This window comes from Myotis brandtii, unplaced genomic scaffold, assembly GCF_000412655.1.
Source record: "Myotis brandtii unplaced genomic scaffold, ASM41265v1 scaffold1814, whole genome shotgun sequence".
NCBI classification, from domain to species: Eukaryota; Metazoa; Chordata; class Mammalia; order Chiroptera; family Vespertilionidae; genus Myotis; species Myotis brandtii.
The window spans coordinates 944445-967130 of NW_005356728.1; the positions used below are offsets into that span (position 1 = coordinate 944445).

Genomic DNA, 22686 nt, shown 5'->3' on the forward strand with positions numbered 1-22686 from the left:
CCTGCGCACCCGCCCACCCCGCCGCCCGCCCGCTCCCACCTGTCATCCCCATGCAGACCGAGTTGGCGACCAGGGAGGCTCTGGGGGAGGCGGGGAGGGATGGTGGCTGCTGCCCCTCCGCCTCCACTGTGCTCTTTGGCGGGGGCGGTGGAGATGCTGTGGGCGCCGGTGCCTGTGATGTCGCTGCCTCTGTGACGTCCCGGCGAGTCCCGTGGGCAGGGAACTGCGCTCAGGATTTCCGGCGCGTGGGTAGGAGCGGCCTGAAGGGGCGGACTCTGGAGCGGGCCCCACCTGCTGTTCGGCCTCGGAGCCCGGTCTGGGGACCAGGCAGCTCTGCTCCTTGGAGCAGGCCCAGGGCAGAGGTACGCCTCGGGTCTCCCCGACTGGCCTTTGCACCTGTTCTGGCCCAAGGCCGCTGCCCTCTGTGTACCCAGGAGCCCTCCAAGAACCCATGGAACCTTTGACCTTTACCCCAAGGTGGGCGGGCATGTCCCTGCGCGCGTGTGCACACACACACACACTCCCACTCGTGCACAGCTTCAGGGGGTGTGGAACCAGATGAGACAAGACGCCCTGTGTGCTGGTGGCATCACCCGCAGGCAGGCCCCTGTCCCATGACCAAGGTCCCACTCTGAGGAGTCACCCCTGATCACAGGCAGGCCTCAGGAGGTGGCTGGAGGGCTGGGAGTCCAGGCTCTCCTCCCCCTCCCCACTAAGTTCCCTGGAGCCTGGCCTCAGGACAGGAGCAGTGGGTGGGGCAGCCTTTGCTCTGGGCCTGCAGGATGCCCCACTATCCATGCCTGGTCAGTGCCCGGGCCTTCTCTTCTTTGCTGTCCTCCTCCCTTCGGCCTGGCAGTGTTTGGCAGGGACTTCCCTGCTGCCACCAGTGGGGCATCTTGCCAAACTGGTTTGATGGGTAGCTCAGAGGGGGGACTGGAAGCACCCACTGGGAGTGGTGGGAAAGGCAGCCCCACTCAAAGGTTGAAAACCATCCTTGCCCCAAACACAGGGCAGACTTGACAAGATCCCACCATGAAGGCAAAGGGAAGCAGCTGTTAGGATCTGAGTCTTTGCAAGCAGGCGAGAGTGGAGAGAGCCAGGGCCTGAATACGTGTCATTACTCCAAACTTTATTGCTCACAGAGTTCCCTGCAACTCGAACCCTGCAGTTCTTCATGTACTGGGGGCCGGGGTCTCTCCCTGGGGAGCAGGATGGCTCCTTGTAGATAGCTGGACAGAGGGCACCTTGGCAAGACTTGGGGACAAGATTTCCGAAGGAGGAATCTCAGGGGATAGATACCCCCTCATCCCTAGGGGCTGAGACTAGCAGGCCCCTCAACTCCCAGTGATTCACAGTTGATTAATGCTACATGAGTCCTGATCAGCTCCCCCCTGAAAAGGCTGGACTGGGCAATGAAGAGAAATTGGGGGGGCTCATCTTAAATCTGGAGGTTTGAAGGGATCACATGTGTGGAGACAGGTCAAGACTTGAGTCCCTTCACCCCATCTCCTAGTCTGCTTGTGCTAGTGACCTGCCCTCCTGGAGGGCAGCCGTGAAAGTGCTTTGAGGTCATCAGAGTGCAAAGTGCAGCTGGCAGTGCCCCCGTAACCTGGGGCAGGGCAGGGTCAGTGTGGGCATGATGCCTGAGCTGTGTCTCGGGAAGCTGGTGTGCAAGATGTTGGAAGCCGTGGCTCGGGTAACAGTAGCGCCTACACCTGCTGCTTTCTTTTCCGTCTTTCATCCTTATCCCCAGGCACTTCCTGTCAGGGAGGTCTCATGCCATCACCCTTCACCTTTACGGATGAGGGGACCGAGTACCAGCTAGTCATGGCAGTGCTGGGCCTGCAGTCGGGGCCCAGCGCCTGCTGCTCTGGGGAAGGCGTGGCCAGCAGCCAAGGGGCACGAACGTGCGGACTGAGAACCACATCACTGAAACACCTTCTTTGGTCCTTGGCTGAAACTGAGTTTAGCACAGGACCTGCATTGCAATACCCTGAAGAACGTGGTGCATTCTCCCAGGGAGACTTCCCAGTCAGGCCTTCCTCCCTCCCTCTCTGTCTGAAGAGTGGCCAGGCCAGGCAAGGGGGTCGAAGGCCCCGTTTACCCAAGGCTGGGCACACCTGCCGCCTGGCCGTGCTGGACCTGGGTAGGGGTCTTTAGGCACTTGACGCCCTCAGACCTGCGTAGAGGCTGAGAGGCTCACCCACCAGCCGGTCCCTCACGGGCCCCAAACTGCTCTCCCCTGACAAGTGGTCACTGACCCAGAGGGCCAGGCCAGCTCGTGTGAACCAGGTCAGAGAAGGCCCTCTCTGTTCCCTGCGGGAAGAGGCCTCTTGACTTCTTTCTCCTCCTCACGTGGGCACAGGGTGTTCTCTCGGTGGGTCAGGCAGGATGCAAGTGGGAAATCCTAGGAGGCGTTTTGCTGGCGCCCCCTTTGCCCTGGTCCCACTGCTGAGATCCCGGGAGCAGCCTGAGCCTGGCTCAGCGGCAGCATCGAGTGCCGAGAAGGACGGCTCCTCTGGCTGAGTGGAGCCGGTGGCGGAGGCTGGGTTAGGGCCTGTTCTCCAGCTGGCCATGCTTGACCCTCCAACTCCAGGCGAAGCTGCCATCTGGGGCCAGGGTACACTGCAGGTCGATGCCCGAGTCTGGCACCTCCATGTCGTAGCGCACAGGCTGCCCATCCTTGGTCACCAAGCTGAAGGCTGCGGCTGGGATCTGGGGCAGAGCAAAGCAGTGGGCCTGAGACACTGGCCTGGGCCTCAGAAGCTACCTAGAGTATAAATCTGCCCGTCCCCTCTCCCCCAGCCCTGGGAGCTACCTCCCTCCAGCCAAGCGGTGCACCTGAGGGCACCACCTGCCTTTCACCTGGTCCAAGTGCAGGTCCTGACAACCCCGCAGGCACCACTGCCGGCCTTGCCCCGAGACCCTGGGGGACATCCAAGGCCAACTATTCTCTACAGGCCATTTCTGCTTATTCAGAAGCCTTTCTCTGCCCCTGAGCGTGTACCTGCCCCTTACCTGGCTGCTGATGCCAGTCGCAATGTCTCCCACCTTGACCCGGTGGAACTCCCGGATGTGCAGGTGTTCACCATTGAGAGACTGTATTTGGACTTTCACACCTAGAATGCAAGCAAGGTGACCGTCAGGAAAGTGACTGCTGGCTCCCTGAGGAGCCCTAGGCATAGGGAAGCAGGCTGGCTATGAGGAAGCTGCGTAGGATGATATTTAGTCTGGAGTGGCCCTAGGGTTATACACTTGCTAGGCCATTTTCTTCCTGGCCATTTTCTGTCAATATCAGTTTGCCCTGCACCGAGCAAAGAGCTAAGGGTGGCTTCCATGGGGAAGTAGTACTCCAGCGCGCACACAAAGCAGAAAGGAACTGGAAACAAAGATCCCTAAGTTAGACTGCAGGCATCTTAGATTGTACTGTTCCCTGAGCTGAAGAGGCCTCTGGCCAGGCGGTGCAGGCTTGATAACCATGAGTCACACTGGCCCTGGCGAGGGCCCCGGACTGTAAGCTGATGAAACCCTTGTTGTATTGAAATCACAACATAACTTATGCAACCAAGCCTGAAAATTAAGTTCTGTAATTTCTCTCTGCAATTCTGACTTCAGATCCCAGTGGAGGATCCCAGCAACCTTGTTCAGAGACATTCATTGCTCAGTTTCTTGATTCTAGGCCAAGGCTCTTGACTCTTGACTTCCGAGCTCTATCCACAGCCCACCAGGGGCAACAGTCCCTCTGCCCCAGCAGGAAAGGGAGAGCAGGGCCTTTGCTCTAAACTGACTTAATGGCCAAGTACTTCAAGTTCTGGGTGCCAGGAGCCTTCCTCTCACTTCGCCATGAGCCAGAGGAAGGGAGACAAAGCCCTCAGGCTCCCTAGTCCCAGGTGGGTCAGGTGCTGGGGGCTGCTGAGCAGGTGGGTGCTGTACCATTGAAATAGCTTGGCGTGTCCGTGGGCCGCCCCCGGGCCAGCACCATGTTCCAGCTGGAGCTGCGAGCCTCGGCCTGGCTGCCCCACGAGTGCACGCCGGAACTCAGGGTGTCCCGTGAGCTCTGAGAGGCCTTTGACGGGTTCTGAAACAACAAGGGGGGGGGGGCACAGACTCAGGGTGCTGGGCTCAGGGAACCATCTCTGGCCTTGGTCTGCTTGGGGCAAAGGGGACCCGGGCCCGCCCCTGCAGTGAGGAACTGCTCTTGTTCTAGGTTGGTGTATGGCTCCACTGGGCACTTTTGGGGCTCAGTAGAAGGCTGAGGTCATGAGGGGCCCCTGAGCTGGAAGAGGGTGAGGACTTTTTCTATGGGGACCAAGACCCAAGCCTCCTTCCCCACCATCCCCAGTGGCCAAACCATTCCCTAATGTCCGGCAGCGCTGGCCGGAGATGGAGTGTCTCACTCTGAGAAACCAAGGCCCCCTGCTCCAGTGAAGACCCCTCCCAGCAGGAAGGGGTGACCCCATCCCTCTCCCTTTCTTTACCCACTACTCGCACACAGCCCATTCACCAGCTGGACATGAAGCCACGTCTCTGTGCCCTGGTGCCCGGCTCACGGCCGACTCACCTTTTCACTGTCATCTGACAGGGAGAGGCTGTCGACGCTGAGGCACGAGAGGATTTGCTCCTGTTCCTCCAGAGAAAATGGCTGGGACAGGCTGTTCAGAAATAATTCTGCAAAACGAAGCAGAAGGAGGCTGTGAAAGACTGGGAGGGGCCCGGCTGTGCGGCCAGGGGTCTTCCTGCACAGACTGCAGGGGCGGATCCATGGGGAAGGGGCTGGAAGAGAACTCAGGCCAGCTGGAAAGAGGAAGAAGCCTGGGGACCCAGAGGCCGTACCTATTTCCAGCTGCTGCAGTTCCTGCTCCGGGAAGGTGGCCTTCCGCTCTGGCGAGCTGGGGTTTTTGCTGGGGGCCGGGTCCAGGGAGGACAGAGGCAAGGGTTCCCACATCCCAGACTCCTCCTTGCCCCAGTTCAGGCTTGGGCACTTGTTTCGCTCTGGGGGATCTGGAGGTAGAGGAGGTTGGAGCTTGGGGGCCCCGCCTGTGGTGTCCTCGGCTGGCTGGGGCCCCGGGGCCCCTGGTGAGAGCTCCCCCGGCTGGGCTTGCAGGGTCTGGTGAGAGTGGGCTGGGTGTGGTGGCGGATGGCCTTGGAGTGCCGGCGGCAGATGTCTTGGCTCTTTGTACTCTCCCCTCCAAGGGCTCTTCAGACCTCCCACTACAAAACAGAGCACACAGGGTGAGGGGCCACGGGCCAGCACCGAGCAGTGGGAGGGCTCTGGCCTGAGGGACACACTGTAGGAGGGCAGCGTGCGCTCCGGAGGAGGCCTCTCCCATCGGATGGCCTCCTACAGTGGCCAGTGGACAGTATTCTGTTTTTTATCCAATTTCTTCCTAGGTCACAGCAGCAAGTTGAAAAATGACAGAATTGGCTCCAGACGAGGACTTTGTTAATATTAATAGTCAAGGAAGATTTAAAAACCGTTCTGGGGTAACACCAACTCAGAGTTCCCAGCTAAACTGGCCTCCCTGACTCCCTCTCTTACTCCTCCCTTCCCCGCAGGCTTCCCCAGGGCACCATTTCTCTGGAGTGGGGGGCACTTCAGCCCCTGAGCATCCTTGTAACGTCCATGTTGGGGTTGGGGGCTACAGAAGGTCCCTCTCCTGTTTGATTTATTCCCTTTTCATTCCCATAACCACTGCCTTTCCCCTGCCAACCTCCCAGGTAACATTCCGTTATGTTCAATGTGCCATTTTGGGTTTGATCTCATTCTTGCAAAGTGTTTGTGGTTTTTATTTATCATTTTTTTAATTTACAAAAAAGGCATTGTGCTGTGGGCCTCGCTCTGCTGGTCCTCTTTCCACCCAGCACTGTGGTTTTAAGCAGCCCGGTTGCTCTGTGAACATGGAGCTGCTTTAACTGCTGGGTGGTGCTCTGTGAGGCGTCCCCCACTCTTGGCCTCTCTACCTCCCAGGGAAGGACACCCCACTGCACCCAATTCCCCTCCCGCAAACGAGGCTGCAGTGCTGTCCTCAGTGTGTCTGCTTAGCAGTGGTTCTCAACCTTCTGGCCCTTTAAATACAGTTCCTCATGTTGTGATCCAACCATAAAATTATTTTCGTTGCTACTTCATAACTGTAATGTTGCTACTGTTATGAATCGTCATGTAAATATCTGATATGCAGGATGGTGTTAGGCGACCCCTGTGAAAGGGTCGTTCGACCGCCAAAGGGGTTGTGACCCACAGGTTGAGAACCGCTGGCTTAGGGATTTGGTGAGAATCCCTTTGGCAGCGTGCCCCCCAGTGGAGGGTGGCTCGCAGGTCTGCAGGTGTCTGCCTGAGTGCTGACCAAGGCTCTGGCAGGCGCCCTCAGCACAGCCTGAGGCCTCCTGTCCCACATCCCCACCAGTACTTGGTGCTGCCAACTTTCAGGCTCTCCCGCTCAAATGGCTGGAGAGTGATAGCTGGCTTTGTTGCACATTCTCTGATGACTAATGAGTTTGGGCCCCCTTTAGAGGTTGTAAACCTCTTCCCCCATCTCTTGAGCACGGCCTCTGCACAGTCTTACCAACCACCCTGATGTTCCCCTGGGGAAACCAAGGCTCCAGCAGGCCGAGTGCCTTGCTCCTGACCACTACGCTAGCCGCAGCCTCTCTTGCCCTCTGGCCAGCACAGGTTCTTACCGCGCTGCAGCGCCAGGTTGACTTTCCCCCCCAGCTCTAGCGCAGATGCTCGCTGGACAGGCTCTTTCCTCAGCCCCTCCTCGATGGCCTGGGCTGTGAGAGGGGTGCAGGAAGGCGGGATCTCCCTCACAGGCGGAGGCTCGCTGGCAATCTGGGGGTCAAAAAGCAACATGTGAGGCCCGGTTGGCATGGCTCCATGGTTGAGCGCTGAGCTATGAACCAGGAGGTCACGGTTCGATTCCCGGTCAGGGCACATGCCCGGTTGTGGGCTCGATCCCCAGTGTGGGGCGTGCAGGAGGCAGCTGATCAATGATTCTCTCTCATCATTGATGTTTCTATCTCTCCCTCTCTCCCTTCCTCACTGAAATCAATACAAACATATTCATAAAACAAAAAAGCAACATGTGAGGCCTGCCTCCCCCTCATTCCCCAGCTTTCTCTTCTTGCTTCTCTCCATTCTCCCCACCCTGCTGTGCTGGGGGGTTGGTCATAAGGACTGGAGGGATCTGGGGCAGAGTGAAGTCTGAGACTTTTCCAAGAAAAGGGGAAAAGAGGGTGCAAGTAGGATAGGTCAGAGCCAGGCAGCAAGACGCCCAGGACCTCCGGGCCCAGCCTGTCAGGAGGCAGGCGAGGGGGCCCAGAGTGTAGACCTAGGAGAGCCCAGACCTGCGAGGAACTCAAGGAGATCCCTCACCTAGGATCTCCCCTTGGCCCCTCAGATTTGGGGGACACGTATTTTAGCCAGGATCCCACATTTATGAGGCCTCTTCCTGTTCCCTGCTCCCCTCTGCCACTGCAGAGCAGCTAAAATGCAAGGCCACCTCCAGCCTGCAGCCAGAGCCCCGTGGCCCTGCTGGCTGTCCCTCCTGGCTGTCTCAGGTGCTGTCACTGACCTTGAGGCAGAGCGGCCCTCGGAAGTACTGGGTCCAAGGGTGGCAGCCGTTGAGCATATGCAGCATCATGCAACAGCTGCTCCACACGTCCACCTTGGCATCACAGGGCTTGCCCATCACCACCTCTGGAGCCATGTGGGTCTCTGTGCCAGGGATGTAGTCCCCTGAGGAGGCAAGGGAGACAGAAGTCACCTGTGACCTCTGATAGGCAAGAGCTTCGGCAATGACCACCCCAGTCTATTCCTGAGATGCCTTGAACTTGTCTGTGTTAAAGTGCTTTCATATCAAACCTGCTGGGGATGAGCTAAGTCAGGGGTTCTGCTGGGACTGGTACAAAGAATACATCATCCAAATATGGACGCTGCCCTTTGGACCAAATCCTTAAGGTGCTTTTTTAAAATGGGGAGGGGCCTGGACATTGAAAATTAGGTTGTAGAAGACTAATGAATGGTATCATATTCCTGAAATTTTAGTAAGTGAAAAAAAGAAGGCCAGACAAGAGGGATGGAGCCATGGAAGCATCTGGGAGAAGACCTGGGACCTAGGGCCGGGCACGCAGCCTTTCCATTCTCCTCTGTGTAAAGGGAACATCAGAAACGAGCAGCTGACATGCGTTATTGCATTTAAGTCTGACAAAAGCCTTATAATACTCTAGGGTGGTTGTGGGGCTGAAGCATGTTGGTGGACATAAGTGCTCACATCTCTGATTCCGTTATGGAAGGTACAGGAGGACAGGGCTAATACTAAGGCTACTGGCTATGATCATCATGGCGATAGGTGGGACTGGGGGGTGGGGATGGGGAGGGAGGGCATGGGCTTACCTGTGAGCAAGGAATTCCCCAGGCCATCAGGTCGAAGGCACACAGCATGGCCAAAGTCACAGAGGGCTGCCCGGCTCCCATCCTTGGACAGGAGCACGTTGTCAGCTGCCGGGCCGCCCCGGGGAATAAGAGGAACAGGTGAGTCACGTCGGGCCCGGCCCACCCTGGACCTCCAGTGAGGCAATGTTCTGGCTGACCCTCCGTGGCAGCTGCTGCTTTTGATTAGGCTCATTCGTCGTGGAGGAAGGGAGGAGGGTATCAGTTCAGGCTCAAGGCAGGCAGCAGGCAGGCGTTCCAAGAGTGAGGGGACAGGGGCAGAGTTTACTCAGCTCTGCGGCCTCCCTCCCCGCAGTGGTCACCCGTGTGTAGTGGGGCACCACCCACTGAGGGCTTAGAGAACACTTCCCCTTCCCACACACAGCCCTGTCAGCCTGGCCCCGGCCCTGCCCCTGGAGATGACCAGGGAGCCCCGCAGACTGGGGAAGAAGTCTGCAGGACGGGAGAGGAAGAAGCCCGCTGGGACCAGGACCTCACCTTTGACATCGCCGTGCAGGATCCTGCGGGTGTGGAGGTATTCCAGCCCTTCCAGGGCCTGGCCCAGGTAGTAGAGGGCTCGGTCCTCCGGCAGACGGCCCATCTGCTTGATGAGCTGGCCCAGGGAGCCACCTGGAGACCAATGGCCAGCCTTTACATGGGGCTCTTCCAGGCCTCCAAGCCGAGGACAAGGGCGGGTGGTGGAAAGCAGGCCTTTCCCGCCAATGCCACAGGGTCAATAGGTTAAAAACGGGTGGAGTGGGGACCAAGGTGAACCTGGTAAGACTCGGGAAAACCCTGGGCTCTGAATTTTGAGGGAGAAGGCGTGGGACCTCGCTCCTCACCTTCCAGCAGCTCCATGAAGATGTTGACCCAAGGACCTTCCTTCACTGCTCCATACAAAGGGACGATTCTGGGCGAAGTCAGCCCGGCACACGACATCAGCTCCTCTGCCCGAAACTTTTCCACTCGCACCTGAAAGGGCCCGGAGGTGGCTGTGAGTCAGGGTGAGGGGCCAGGGTGGGCTCCCTGTCACCCTGTGAGGACCCGGATGCTCCCCGCACAGAGCCTGCTGATGTGCCCAGGGACTATTCTGAGGCCAGGCAGGGCCCTGGTGGGCCTACAGGCCCTTCAGAAACTAAACTGTGTACGCCTGGGGTCAGGGGCAACTCCCAGGACTTGATTAAAGTTCTGAGGGGCTGACGGGTGTGAAAACACAAAAACTTGCAATCCTTATCCTGGCTCCCAGCAGGCTGCCCACCCTCAAATCTGCCAAACACAGAACTTTTTTTTTTTCCCCCCCAGCACAAATGCCTGGGCAATTTCTAGACACAGGACCTCTCCTCTATCAACACCCACGACGACTCTTCAGATGCTGGGCTCTGAATCTTATCAAGACTCTGACTGTCAGTGCCTCTGATCCTCAGCTCTCTGCTCACTCTCACACTGGTCTCTTTCCTCCCAGGACTAAGACGTCTACGTGGACGGGGCAGTGCTGTGTGCTCTGTGTGCAGCTGTTTCCCTCGCATCTGGGCACAGAAGGCTTCCGGGGAGGGGTTTGGCAAGGACCCTCCCGCTGGGGACCGGCCGGCCTGAGCACACCCCCTCCTTTCTGCAGGGACCAGCATGGGGTGGCAGAAAGGAACAGACCCTCATACGAGCACCCTGGGCAGAGACCCTCGCTCAGCCACTTCTAAAGGTAGATCAATCCCCCTAAACCCTGTTTCCATAAGTGAAAGGTGGGGGCAGTGGCCTCTGCTCCTGGGAAGAGCGCGCATTTGGAGGGGTGACAGCCAGCACCGGGCCTGGCAACCAATGGTGCTCAGGAAATGCTAGCTTCCCACCTCCTCCTCCAGCTCAAGTAAGAGCAGCTGAGGAAATGCTTGGGCTTCCTGAATAGACTTTCCTCCCGGCTCCTGGGGGTGCTCGTGTTCGCCTAGCAGTGGTTCTCAACCTTCCTAATGCCGCGACCCTTTAATACAGTTCCTCATGTTGTGGTGACCCCCAACCATAAAATTATTTTCGTTGCTACTTCATGACTGTAATTCTGTTACTGTTATGAATCGTAATGTAAATATCTGATGTGCTATATGTGTTTTCCGATGGTCGCGACCCACAGGTTGAGAACCGCTGGAGAGGTACCACCAGGGGGCGCCAGGGGTAGCAGAACAGGCTGGAAAAAATCAGTCAGGACCTGGCCGTTTTCTTTGGAGGGAGACGTGCTGACTTGGCAAACAGCGCTGACGATGTGGGGTTTTTGGACTTTTGCCTAACAGTGGAAAATGTCTCTCTTCTGGTTACATACAGAATACTATCTGGTTTTGTTAATGAACTCGCATGAACTCTGACTCTTTGTCAGTGTTTCCAGCTCTGAACCCGAGTTGGAGCTAATTCACCAACGGGACTTGTTTGTAAATGTCTGTAAACGGAGTGCTCCCAAACTGTTAGTCGAAGCACTTGGGGCATCACCGAGAACTTCGAAGGCCACGCCAGAATATTTTACTTTGGGGGCAATAGCAACGATGTACGTTTATGGGACGTCGAGTAAACTGCTGGCTTGAGATAGTTCACTTTCGACACTAGGTTGCAGAGTATTCCTTTGATGGTAGATCTTTATGAAACGAGGTTTTCGGAGGTTGCTGTGATACATACTTCGGGGGGAACATGGGGAGTTGGAAACGAAGGTGATGGTGTCCAATCTGATTTCAAAGTTTGAGAAGTTGTGCAGTGCCCAACAATGAGTGCATCCCAGTAGTAATTATGGTTGTTTAAGAACAGAAGAAAATTTTTCTTTCAATTTCAATGTGTTGTTTTTCAAATGGCTACTAAGTTGTTAGGATAAAGATATTATTGGACCTAATTCCTTAATAAATGGAACTGTTAGGTACTTGTTTTGGCCTGGGGTGCCATGAAAATATTACTGAGACATGAAGAGCTGTGAAAGAAAGCTTGGGGACCCCTGCTTTAACTTTTAAGAGATTCGTAAGTCCCTCTAGAGTGGCCCGGCCATGTTAAGAGCATTCCCACCCACCCAACCAAAGGGGGGTCAAAGAGGACTCTTCAAAACACAAGGTGGTTTAGAAATCTGTGCCAGCTCAGGGAGCGCAGGCTGGCAGGGCAGTCCCGAGGGGGCCAGGTGGGGAGAACACAGGCTGTGCAGCCAGGCCAGCGGCCCATCGGGTCCACCTCCCCACTCTGGACCCAGAAAGTGAGGGACTGGGCTAGATAAGGATGTTAACGAGAACTAATATTTAATACACACTTAACATATGCCAGGTACTATTCTACACTAATCATTGGTTATTTACATCTTGCAATAGCCTGTGAGCTGATATTCCCATTATCTCCACAGAGCAGGTGCTTGGCAGCAGCTGGCTTTACTTGGCCAAGGCCACGCTATCCCAGGTCAGTGGCAGAGTTAAAAGGAGGCTCCCAGAACTCCATGCTTGAGCCAGATGTTCTCAAATGAATGGTTCTTAACCCTCTTTGGGCCACAGATTCCTTTGAAAATCTGATAGATAACACGGACCCTTCCCCATAGAAATGTGTGTGTGCATCTATACATCACACTCACACACACACAGAGGAGTCATGGACCCTATGAATTCATCCGCTGCTAGGATGAGAGCTTGTATATTGGCTGTTAAAAGCACTAGCGCAATGCATATGTACCAGTACGGAAATCTGCCCATGACATATTATTACATGAAGAAAACATGGTACAGAACAACCTCTAGGGTACAACCTCATTTTAATAAAGACAACAACTACATGTTTATATATGCATAACAAGTCTAAAATGATTTATGTCAAAGAATAGTTACCTCTGAGAATGGGGTCAGGGAACAGGGAAACTTTTGCTTTTTGGGTATCATTTGAATTCTTTTATAATGAGCCTATATTTATTTGCAATTAAAAAGTAAGATCAGCCCTAGCTGGTTTGGCTCAGTGGATAGAGCACTGGCCTGCGGACTGAAAGGTCCCGGGTTCGATTTCGGTAAAGGGCACATGCCTGGGTTGCGGGCTCAGTTCCTAGTAGGGGTTGTGCAGAAGGCAGCCGATCAGTGATTCACCATTGATGTTTCTATCTCTCTCTCCCTCTCCCTTCCTCTCTGAAATCAATAAAATTATATTAAAAAAAAAAGTAAGATCATACGAAACCTTAAAAAACAAAAACTCTACATTAAACCCCAGACTCATGACCAATCAGCATTTGACTTGGGGCCATGGATGTTCTAGAAGGAGGACCAAGGAAGCGCTGTCCTCACCGTGTGCTGGATCCTCCCCAGGGAGCATTAGACAGTGCACGACTTGCTCTGACCCTATGTGCAGCCTGACCTCTGACCCTGTCCCCCCATCCTACCCCTCAGCAGGGAACTGGTTCTCAGATCTTCCAGATGAACATCCTAAAGAACCCCATTGCCTGCCCTATCTCCTCCCCTTGAGAGAAAGGAGAGCAGGGCGGGGCTGTCTGCCCAGCCAAGGGCGGCTGTGTGGGCTGCCAACAAGTCGTCCCCACTGAGACCGTGGACAGCAGGAGGGGAGCTGGGAGAGTGGATGCTCCAGCAGCAGCAGAAGCGCTGAGTGGATGGGTGGGCAGCCGAGTGGTGCTTGGAGCTTCCCTCACTGCCTTGGTGAGAGACGGAGGATGTGTCCTCTTCTACTATATTCGGGTTGTTTACCTTGTTGCCTGGGACTCTGACAACCTCATCAGGGGAACAGCTGAGAAGCCCGGTGACTAAGCCCCCAGCACTGACCATTCATCTCCAGGACACTTCACACCCTCTCAGGAGGGACAGCTGCGCCTTCTCCGATGGCCTGGGGAGGGAGCTGCTGCTGAAGAGGTCAGGCACGAGGCCCTGGCAGCCCAGTGGAAGATGACCCACGCTGGCAGGAACTCCGCACATGTTTTGGTCAGTGGGGGTTGGCGAGGGCAGAGCTTGCTTATTTGACACAGTATGTCTGAAGTTTGGGGTAATACCTACGGATAGTCCCCTCTCTCGTCCTGTCGCCCTGGGGCTCCAACTGTAGAACTCTAACACCCTGGCCCAGGTACAAGCCAGGGAAGCCAGGTGTATCAATGTCACAATTTGTATCTTCACCCCTTAAAGCCACAGGCATCCATGGCAGCGGCAGAGTTGATGTCCACTCGGCACAGGCCCTGGTCTGGCTACTTGGTTTCTTTCCATTTAGGGACCAGAATGTCCTTGACAAAAGCCGCTTGATAACAAGGTCCATCTCTCAGCTAGTGTATTTCACCTTGCCAGCGGGCCAAGGAAATGGCCCACAGAAATGTTTCTGATTTCTGGCTTCAGAGGTCCTGGATGCTGGCCTTGGGCCAGGGACAAAGTGGCTTCCAGTCAAGATGAGCTGAGAGCCAGAGGGAGGAGAAAAGGGGGCAGAAGGGGAGCAGGGTTGACACCTTCCAGGTGTGTGGATGTGCGGCTGGTGGGCCTGTGTGTGATTTGGCAGAAGGAGGCCTCCGTTTCAGGCCCAGCTGTGTGGCTTTGGGCAAGGCACGTGGCTCTCTGGTCTCCAGTTCTAACATGGTGAGATGAGAGAGCGGAGAGGTGATGCATGCCTGTCTCTAGCTGAATCCTAGGACCACACGTCCTTCTCCCCACCCTTCTTGAGAAGTGTTTCAGAGGCGGATTCTAGTCAGACAAGCCTGGGTCTCTTGCTAAGTCTCATTTCCTCATAATGTCTGTCACCCAGGACCAAACTCAAACCAGATCTGACTCCCCCGACGCACAGACTCCTCCAGGAGGCACCTGTCAGGTGGAGGTGTTGCTCTTGCAATTGCCTCATGGCCCAGGTGTGGTGGCCCCACTATGTGGTTAGGGGTTTCGGCCTCATATGCATGTCATGGCGACCCACCCGTCTTCCAGGGTTACCTGCCCCTGGCATGGCCTCAGGAGTGGCCCAGGCCGCGTGCACACTCTCAGATCCCCTCTCACTTAACACGCATAACAAGCGCGGCTCCCAAACGAAGCCAGGGCAGCCAGGAGAGCCGGGCTCCATTAGCAATTAGACCTGCGCCACCCTGGGCCTACCTCGAAGGAAGGCAGAGGGAGTGCGACAGGCGCCCTGGCCTCCCTCTCCAGCCCCTGGAGCTCTGGCACACGTTTTGGGGCCTACCTTTTTGACAGCACACTGGAAGCCAGTCTGCTTGTCCTCCATCCTGTGCACCTCTCCGAAGGAGCCTCTGCCCAGGCAGGGCTGGCGCGTGGCCCAGTGGACCTCCTCTCGGTACTCGTAATCCACCGGCTTCAGTTTCTGGAGTTGGCGGAGAGAGGCCCGTTTCAGTGGCCAGGCCACAGGGGGACGAAGCGTTACAGTTAGGAAGGCTGCCAGGCTGGGGCTGAGCCCTCACAACCAAAGACATCACCGAGTTGGGGGTTGGGAGGGCAGGACCCAGAGAGGTGGTGATGGGAATTAGGTGAAGGCAAATGAGTGCCTCGCGTGCTGCCGGAGGCAAGCGGGTCCGTGTGATGAAAAGCCTCCTAGACTTGTGGTTGTGGGACAGAAACGGACATTGTCTCAATGTTGACAATGAGAAAATATAACTCAGGAGCTAAAAGGTAGAAGAAAGGGAAGGACAGGGAAGGGGGCAGGGGCCAAGGGATAACGTCAAAGATGGATGGAATAAAGCCCAGAAATGTAAGTGTGGAAAATCATTTACGGTTACAAAATTATCTGGTAAGAGAACTAGAGGAAAGGGGGAAGACGGGGAGGAGTGAAGGAGGGCCAAAGCCTCATGTTTCACGTCGGGGGTCCTGGGTAACTTCTGAAGGTGATATTTGCTTATTCCCATTTCTCAGCATATGTATTATTCATATAACACACGCACACAATCAGCAGTAACGAGGTAACCAATCAGACTGAAAACAGAAATAGCTAAAAAGACGGAAAAGTGAGCCTGGAGGTTGAGTGGGTGACTACGCTTTTCATCAGCGATAGCAATTTGCTATGATTTCATCTTCTTATCACATGCCTGAGTGATCTTGATAAAGAGAAAAAACCATCCCCCCAAAGGGTGGGAACTTGTCAATGGGTCTAGCAGGTTTCCAGCGACGCCCTTTCTTCCAGAGCAGGTCCCCCTGACTCCCAGCTGCTACCCTTGACCCTGGACTTGGTGGTGGTGGGAGTGGTATGTGTGTGTTTGGGGGATTAGTTACCTCAGTAAGCAGGACCCCCTCGCTGTCCTCAGTTTTGGGGCCGGGCTTCTGGGAGCCCCCCGCCGACCAGGTCTTGGCCAGGCTGGCCAGGCTGTGGGCCTGGCCGGAGCTCACGCTTCCTTGCAGGGCGTGCACCAGGTACTCCTCCACCGAAAACTTGTCATGAGTGCCACAAGGTGGGCGGCTGGGCTCCAGGGGTGGGCCAGGCAGCGGCTTCTGACTGTCTCTATAGGCTAGTTTGCTCAGGGGTGGGCCAGGCAGGGGCTGATGGCTGTCTACACAGGCCAGTTTGCCCAGGAAGGCCTCTAGGGCGTGAGGTTTCCAGGGCTGGAGCGGGTGGAATGGGAAGGGATGGGGCAGTCTGCCGTAGGGGAAGGGGTGAGCAGGCTGGGGCAGGGGGCCTACATCCTGGGGGTGGTGGAGTTTCCACACGTGGTTTAGACATTGCAAAGGGCTGATCAGTTTGTGGAGTTCCGACCGAGGCAGTGCTGGCCGTAGGCCTTCCCCAAGTTTCTTAAAACAGAGTTGGCCAAGGCCTGGCTCCTTCAGAGGCTTGGTGAACTGGAGGGCGTTGCTAATATATGGGGAGCCAAGTGGGGACTCGTCCTCCTGTGGGGAAAACACAGGTGTTAGGACATAGGGCCAGGCCAAGGCTCAGGCGCTGTGCCAAGGGCCCCGTGAGCCGGTTCTGGGGATGACGGTGGGGCTCACCTGCACAGGGACTGTGCAGCTCTCCTGCTCGGGGGTTCTGGGGAGCGGTCGGGCCACGGCCACTCCCGCCTGAGCCAGGGACTTCGAGCTCTTCTTCTTGCGTTTCTTCCGGGCTTTGCTGCGACGCTTCCCCTTCCAACACACACGGGCCATTTTGCCCTCAGTTGCGTGGGCCACATTGTTGGGGATTTGATCAAGGCTCTCAGACTGGCTGTCAAAAAGGGGACAGATATGCATTTTGAACGTGAGGAGGCAGGAAGACATCACTGCTTAGGTAACGGCGGTTAGAGTCATAGACAAATCCCTTGGTCCTTAAGTGAACCTGGGAACATTCTTAAGCCCCCAGGAACCTCCGTTTTCTCATTTATAAAGTGGGGGTAGTATTTCTGCAGGTGGAGAGGTGGAAAGAAACAGCTCATTGACCAGCCAGTGGGGCTCAGTGGTTGACCTATGAACCAGGAGGTCACGGTTCCATTCCCTGTCTGGGCACATGCCCAGGTTTCGGGCTCTATCCCCGGTGTGGGGTGTGCAGGAGGCAGCCCATCAGTGATTCTCTCTCATCATTGATGTTTCTCTCTCTCTCTCCCTCTCCCTTCCTCTCTGAAATCAATAAAAATAAAAAAATAAAATAAAAAAAGAAACATCTCATTTAAAAAGCCTACCTCAGTGCCTGGCCCCAAAGGCAAATTTCCCATAAACCATTATTATTGGGGCTGGGTATTCAGGGCACACACTCTCCCTGCCCTCCAAGGGCAGAGTCCCTGGAGGGCCCAGCAGGGGGCGTGTGGCTCTGAGGGTCACTCCGTGGTGGGCATTCACTCTAACTGACAAGAGTTTGCTTCTGTCACCTCCAGAAGAAGGGACGGTTGAGGACGGTCACCTCTGATCCCTGGTGGCCATAGGAATGTGAGGAGCCACAGAAACAAGACATCTTGCCTGGGCTGGTGACAGGGGCCAGGGGAGCCTGGCTTTCTCTGATGGCCTCCCCACCGCCATGGATCTTACTGGCTCTTTCCCCTGCCAGGTATTAAGGCACTGGCAACGGTTTCTGGGAGGATGGCTGCCAAACAGCTGTGGACAGAATGCGGCCTTAGCCACCCTCGCACACAGGAGGCAGATGCACCCCAGTCCCGGGGGCTGCTAGAGGCCTACACGCTTCTCTCGGGGAGCTCAAAGAGTGGTTCCCACAGGAACCCCTCCTCTGGGCAAAAGGCATGAGGGGCAGTGTAAGGAATTTGACCAAACACTGAGCATTTATGGGTTTAAGGGCAGCGGCACTCCCCACAACTTTTTTTTTTTTTTTAAATATATTTTTATTGATTTCAGAGAGGGAGAGATAGATAGAAGCATCAATGATGAGAGAGAATCATTGATTGGCTGCTTCCTGCACGCCCCCCACTGGGGACTGAGCCCGAAACTGGCTCATGTGACCTTGACTGGAATTGAACCCGGATCCTCCAGTCAGCAGGCTCTATCCACTGAGCCAAACCGGCTAGGGCCCCACAGCCTTTTTATCACTAGCAGTTTCCATATTGCAATGATAAAAAAGTCCGCCTGGTGGTAGAGGAGGAAGTTGTTTCCAGGTTCAACTTTCAGTTGCCAAAATTCATCCTTGGGGATGGGGAGCCTGGGAACAGACTGAGCCTCGCTTGGCCACCTTCCTCCAGGGCCCCGGAGCTGTGAGTCTGCCTGTTTCCAAACCCTCATCCCTCCGGGTGTGTCTCACAGGAGAAAAGACACTGCAGGTTTCTCCCACAGTCAGGGTGGCCCCTCGGGCCTGCACCTATGGTCACGGACCAGCGAAAAAGTGATCTCTGTTCCCAGCGCCCTCCCTGTTGATGGGAAATGAGGGGGAGCAGCAAGGACTCTGAGGAGAATAAAAATAAAATGTCAAGCTGATGCGACCCAGAGGCAGTCATCCACACGCCGTGAAAAGCTTTTGAAAAGCTTATTTGGCTGAGAGAGCAGCTCCGCCAGGAAAGCCTGGGCGGGTTCCAAGGGCTGCACCACAGGTGCTGAAGGAGGGAGCCAGGGGTCACCGGGGAGCGGCCGGGCGGGCGAGCAGCTGGGGGAGGGAGGACGCTGGCTTAGTTCCCCGTGTCCCGCTCAAGCTCACCTCCTTACCTGTACTGTTTTGACCCAGCGATGAAAATCCGCTCTGAAAAGGTGGGGCTGAACTCTTGGCTATTCTCACCTTTGAAGTAAAGGAAATGGGGTTGGACAAGCAGAAGGGAGAAGAGAAGGAACAGGAATTCAGCACTCGGGAGAGAGGCATTTTAGAGACACCCTCGGGACCACTCCCCCTCCTCCTCTGCAGACCACCTCCGTCTGCCTGGTGGCTCACTCCTTACGCATGCCAGCTCCTCTCACTGACTGCTTCACCCCACCCTCCCAGTTTAAGGGTCAAGAGCAGAGGGCAGACCTATAATACAGGGTCATAGGGTGCCCACCTCACTTCCCTTACTGTGAAGCTTAAGTGAGATGATCTATACAAAATCCTCACCAAAGTGCTTGGCACATATCGCAGCTCAATAAACATAAGCTATTACATACTTACACGTATGTGTATATGTGTGTTTATGTGTCTATTATTACATTGTGTCACTCACTCCACTTCAATTTTTATTCCCTCATCTCTCCTCAGAAACCAGACAGAAGGCAGTGGAAGATGAGGGGAGGATGGGAATGTGGGAAAATGCCGTCACGAGCTGTCTGCCTGCCCAGAAACCTCCGAGGGTGGGTGGGGGAGAGAGGAGACTCCTGGCCCGACCCAGCCCTCCTGGGAGTTTCTCGGGCTCCTGCGGCAGCCATCGTTTCAATCATTTTGAGGTATTGGAAGTGGAAGCAGAAAGGGCCAGGCCAGGCCTCACCCTGCAGCCGCCTGCGGCCATCAACTTGCCCAGCAGGCCCAGGAGCAGGTGTTCATTCTTTGGGGTGGGGCCACCTTGAGATGGAAGAGAATCAGGCCCCACAGGGGCTTTCCAGGAGACCTGGCCTTTCCTGCCGGGGCCTCTCCAGAGATGCGCCGGCTGCCCAAGGTCAGGACAGAAGGCTAAGGGCGTGCTTGGCAATCCTGCAGAGCCCCCGGGACCTGTGGAGCCCACGGTGTCCTGCCTCCCAGCTCTCTTCCCTGCTCTGGTTACAATGGGAAAAGGCCTCCATCTGCCACTTCTCCCTCCTCTGTCTCACTCCCCAGCACTGTTATAACTCCCACCTCACGCTCAGTCTTGGCTTAACCTCCACTCCCCCCAGTTGTATCTTGTGAGAATCACAGAGTGGTCACCATGACCTCCCTCTTCCACAGGAGACCCCAAACCTCACCTGTGCCAGCCACCCTTGCGTAAGAGCCGCACCCACCTGCAGGTCCACCCTCTCAGCCAGTACCCTCCCAGCCTGGGGCCCTCACATTCAGCCTGGGCAATGATGGAGATGGCGGCCGGCCCTCCCTCGGAGCCTTCCTTGGCGGTGCCTTTGGTGATCACGTCGTTCAGGATTTCCCACTTCCCGCAGAACACGGGGCTCTTCTCCACGGCCTCAAGCTTGTTGACGGAGCTGTGCATCTTCTCCATGGCCTGTGTCTTCTCCTTGGCTTTGGCGAGCTCCTTCTGCTGCCCGACCGCCGAGCCAGGAGCGCCTGGGCAGGCCACTTCCATCACTGCCATCTCCCAGGCTCACGCTCACCCTGAGGGGGAGACCAAACAAGAGCAGGTCACTCACAGACCCCGAGGGGCCCAGGTCAGGTGTGGGGCAGAGGAGAAAAGCAGGGTAACGGGGCTCTGCCTCTTTATGCCCATGCACTCATCCTCCAAATGTTCCCGAAGGCAAAGAAGTCCCCCTCTCAGCATCTACACCGGCCCCAGGAGCAGCGAGCCCCCGGCCCTACCAGCACACCACCCTCAACAGACGCCTCCACCCTGCCCAACAAGGAGGCTTCCGGCCACTTCCTCCAGACACCATGGCACAAACATCTGGGTTGGTTCTTTCTTGCCTTTATAAATAATGGCGGGATCTTCTGTTGTTTGTTTTATGGCAAACGTTGCTTCCCCAGAACAGGGTGGTGGATCCTATATTCCAAAACCATGAGTCATCGCACTGACTGTTCAAGCCTTGTCTTCTCAGAGGACATGTCTGCACCGTCCACATGGCTCTTCTCCAACAGGAGAGAATGAAGGTTTTGCTCCCTAGCAGGGCTAGACATACGTATGCATATGCGCATATGTATACACATGTCTTACAAAGTCTAAAAATCAACATGCAAATGGCGGCGCCAGCGCCTGGCTCCTGTCCAGGAAGCATCTGCTTGTGGCTCTCCAGAGGAACTGACATACTTCCTTCTGTAACGTCCAAACTCATTTGCTGAACACCTCTCCTAGGTCTCATCTTTCTTGCAGGCAGCATCAGCAAGATTAGAGCCTCCAGCACGCCCCTACACCTCTTAGAAATAAGAGGGCAAAGCATGAGAATTCAATCTCCAGGGGACCTGAGTGTTACAGGAAGCTGCAGGGTGAGCCCCGTGTGCTGACAACCTGTGCAAATAGCCTGTGGGCTAGAACTGCCATGAAACAGAACCGACCATCTGGGAACCCTTCTAAAGACTGGGCTGTGACTCCCACAGAGCAGGGTCTTGACTTGCTACAGACAAAGCCTGAGAAGGCACCAGATGCAAACAGGCCCTATCTATCTATTTATTTATTTATTTATTTATTTGGTGTTAATCCTCACCTGAGGATATTTTTCCATTGATTTTTAGAGAGAGAGGAAGCGAGGGGGAGAGACACACAGAGAGAAATATCAATGTGAGAGAGACACACTGATTGGTTGCCTCCACACGCCCCCAATCAGGAGCCTGCAACCAGGTACATGCCCTTGACTGGAAATGGAACCCGGGACCCCTCAGTCCCCCGCAGGATGACGCTGTATCCACTGAGCCAAACTGCCTGGGGCGCAAACAGGTCTTTAATGAGTGCTCTCTGGTGGCGGGCTGGTCTTAAAGGTGTCACTACCAGAGGCAGTCTTCCCTGCTGTAACTCCACTCATCCCGGATCCCGCCTCCGTTTGCTCTTTGGGTAGAAAGGCAGACCCTGTGAACCACGACAAAGCTGGACCGCCTCTGGCCTTTTGCCCTATCAAGCTAAAACGAGACAGTCAGAAGCTGGGAAACATTAGGCTCAAACCTTCCTACTGAGTCTGCCTCACCACAAAGACTATGAAAGACTGAGCCAGTCTGACTGGGGTGGGGTGAGGGGGCTGGGTGTGTTGGTCACTAATTCGATCCTCGCATCTGTGCCTTCAAGGGCCTCCTAGCTTTGAACTCAGAGTGGCTCCAGCTTTCAGCACGGAATGCCTGGGTTTGGTCCTGAAGGCTAGACGCTGAGGAGGCTGAATAGGTGACCTCATCGTTACTTGATGACTTTCAGCAGTCCAGGGGGTGTTCTGACTTCAATCAGGCCAAAGCCCTCCAAGCGGGCTGTTTTCCTTGTAAGAACACTTTCTTCCCAACCACCTCCTCAACCCCTGCAACCTCCAAAAAGGAATTGATCTGGGGCCTACAGCACTCCCACCTTCCTTGGATTCTTTACCAGGGGAATTGAGATCTTAAAAACAACCCCAAACCTCCAAACCTAACAGCCTTAGAGTTCTGCTTACAGGGACTGCCACAGTACTTTAACCTCCTCATTTTCTTTCTTTCTTTTTTTTTTTTTTTTAAATATTTTTTATTGATTTTTTTACAGAGAGGAAGGGAGAGAGATAGAGAGCCAGAAACATCGATGAGAGAGGAGCATCGATCAGCTGCCTCCTGCACATCTCCTACTGGGGATGTGCCCGCAACCCAGGTACATGCTCTTGACCGGAATCAAACCCGGGACCTTTCAGTCCGCAGGCCGACGCTCTATCCACTGAGCCAAACCGGTTTCGGCTTCATTTTCTTTTTTAATATATATTTTTATTGATTTCAGAGAGGAAGGGAAAGGGAAAGAGAAACATCAATGAGAGAGAATCATTGATCGGCTGCCTCCTGCATACTCCTTACTGGGGATTGAGCCAATAACCTAGCCATGTGCCCTGACTGGGAATTGAACTGTGACCTCCTGGTTCATAGGTCAAAGCTCAACCACTGAGCAAAACCCTCAGGGCGCAACCTCCTCATTTTCTCTTTCTCTTTTTTTTTTAATCCTCACTCGAGAATATTTTTCCATTGATTTTTAGAGAGAGTGGAAGAGAGAGGGAAAGACAGAGAGAAATATATCACATCAATTGGTTGGCTCTTGCATAAGCCCAGATCAGGGCCAGGCCAGAGAGGAGCCTGCAACTGAGGTATGTGCCCTTGACGGGAATCTAACCCAGGATCCTTCAGTCCACAGGCCAACCTTC

At 55.2% G+C, this 22686-nt stretch overlaps 2 protein-coding genes across 3 annotated transcripts in view; both read right to left on the reverse strand.

Moving 5' to 3' along the window:
• SPATA32 (spermatogenesis associated 32) overlaps positions 1-108 on the reverse strand; it is a 7951-nt gene extending 7843 nt beyond the window's left edge. The window contains exon 1 of the mRNA XM_005863895.2: positions 40-108. Within this exon, the coding sequence (XP_005863957.1) occupies positions 40-52 (13 nt within the window). The 5' untranslated portion in view covers positions 53-108. The remainder of the gene's footprint in view (positions 1-39) is intronic.
• Positions 109-1108: 1000 nt separating this feature from the next.
• Positions 1109-22686, reverse strand: part of MAP3K14 (mitogen-activated protein kinase kinase kinase 14) — a 90936-nt gene continuing 69358 nt past the window's right edge. For both annotated transcript variants that reach the window (XM_014537766.1, XM_005863879.2), the window contains 15 exons: positions 19721-19996; positions 18439-18508; positions 16315-16525; positions 15604-16212; positions 14564-14701; positions 9271-9400; positions 8927-9058; positions 8393-8497; positions 7572-7735; positions 6679-6829; positions 4834-5211; positions 4562-4668; positions 3934-4078; positions 3019-3119; positions 1109-2715 (listed from right to left, as the gene is read on the reverse strand). In XM_014537766.1, the coding sequence (XP_014393252.1) occupies positions 2551-2715; positions 3019-3119; positions 3934-4078; positions 4562-4668; positions 4834-5211; positions 6679-6829; positions 7572-7735; positions 8393-8497; positions 8927-9058; positions 9271-9400; positions 14564-14701; positions 15604-16212; positions 16315-16525; positions 18439-18508; positions 19721-19976 (2862 nt within the window). In that variant the 5' untranslated portion in view covers positions 19977-19996 and the 3' untranslated portion in view covers positions 1109-2550. The remainder of the gene's footprint in view (positions 2716-3018; positions 3120-3933; positions 4079-4561; positions 4669-4833; positions 5212-6678; positions 6830-7571; positions 7736-8392; positions 8498-8926; positions 9059-9270; positions 9401-14563; positions 14702-15603; positions 16213-16314; positions 16526-18438; positions 18509-19720; positions 19997-22686) is intronic.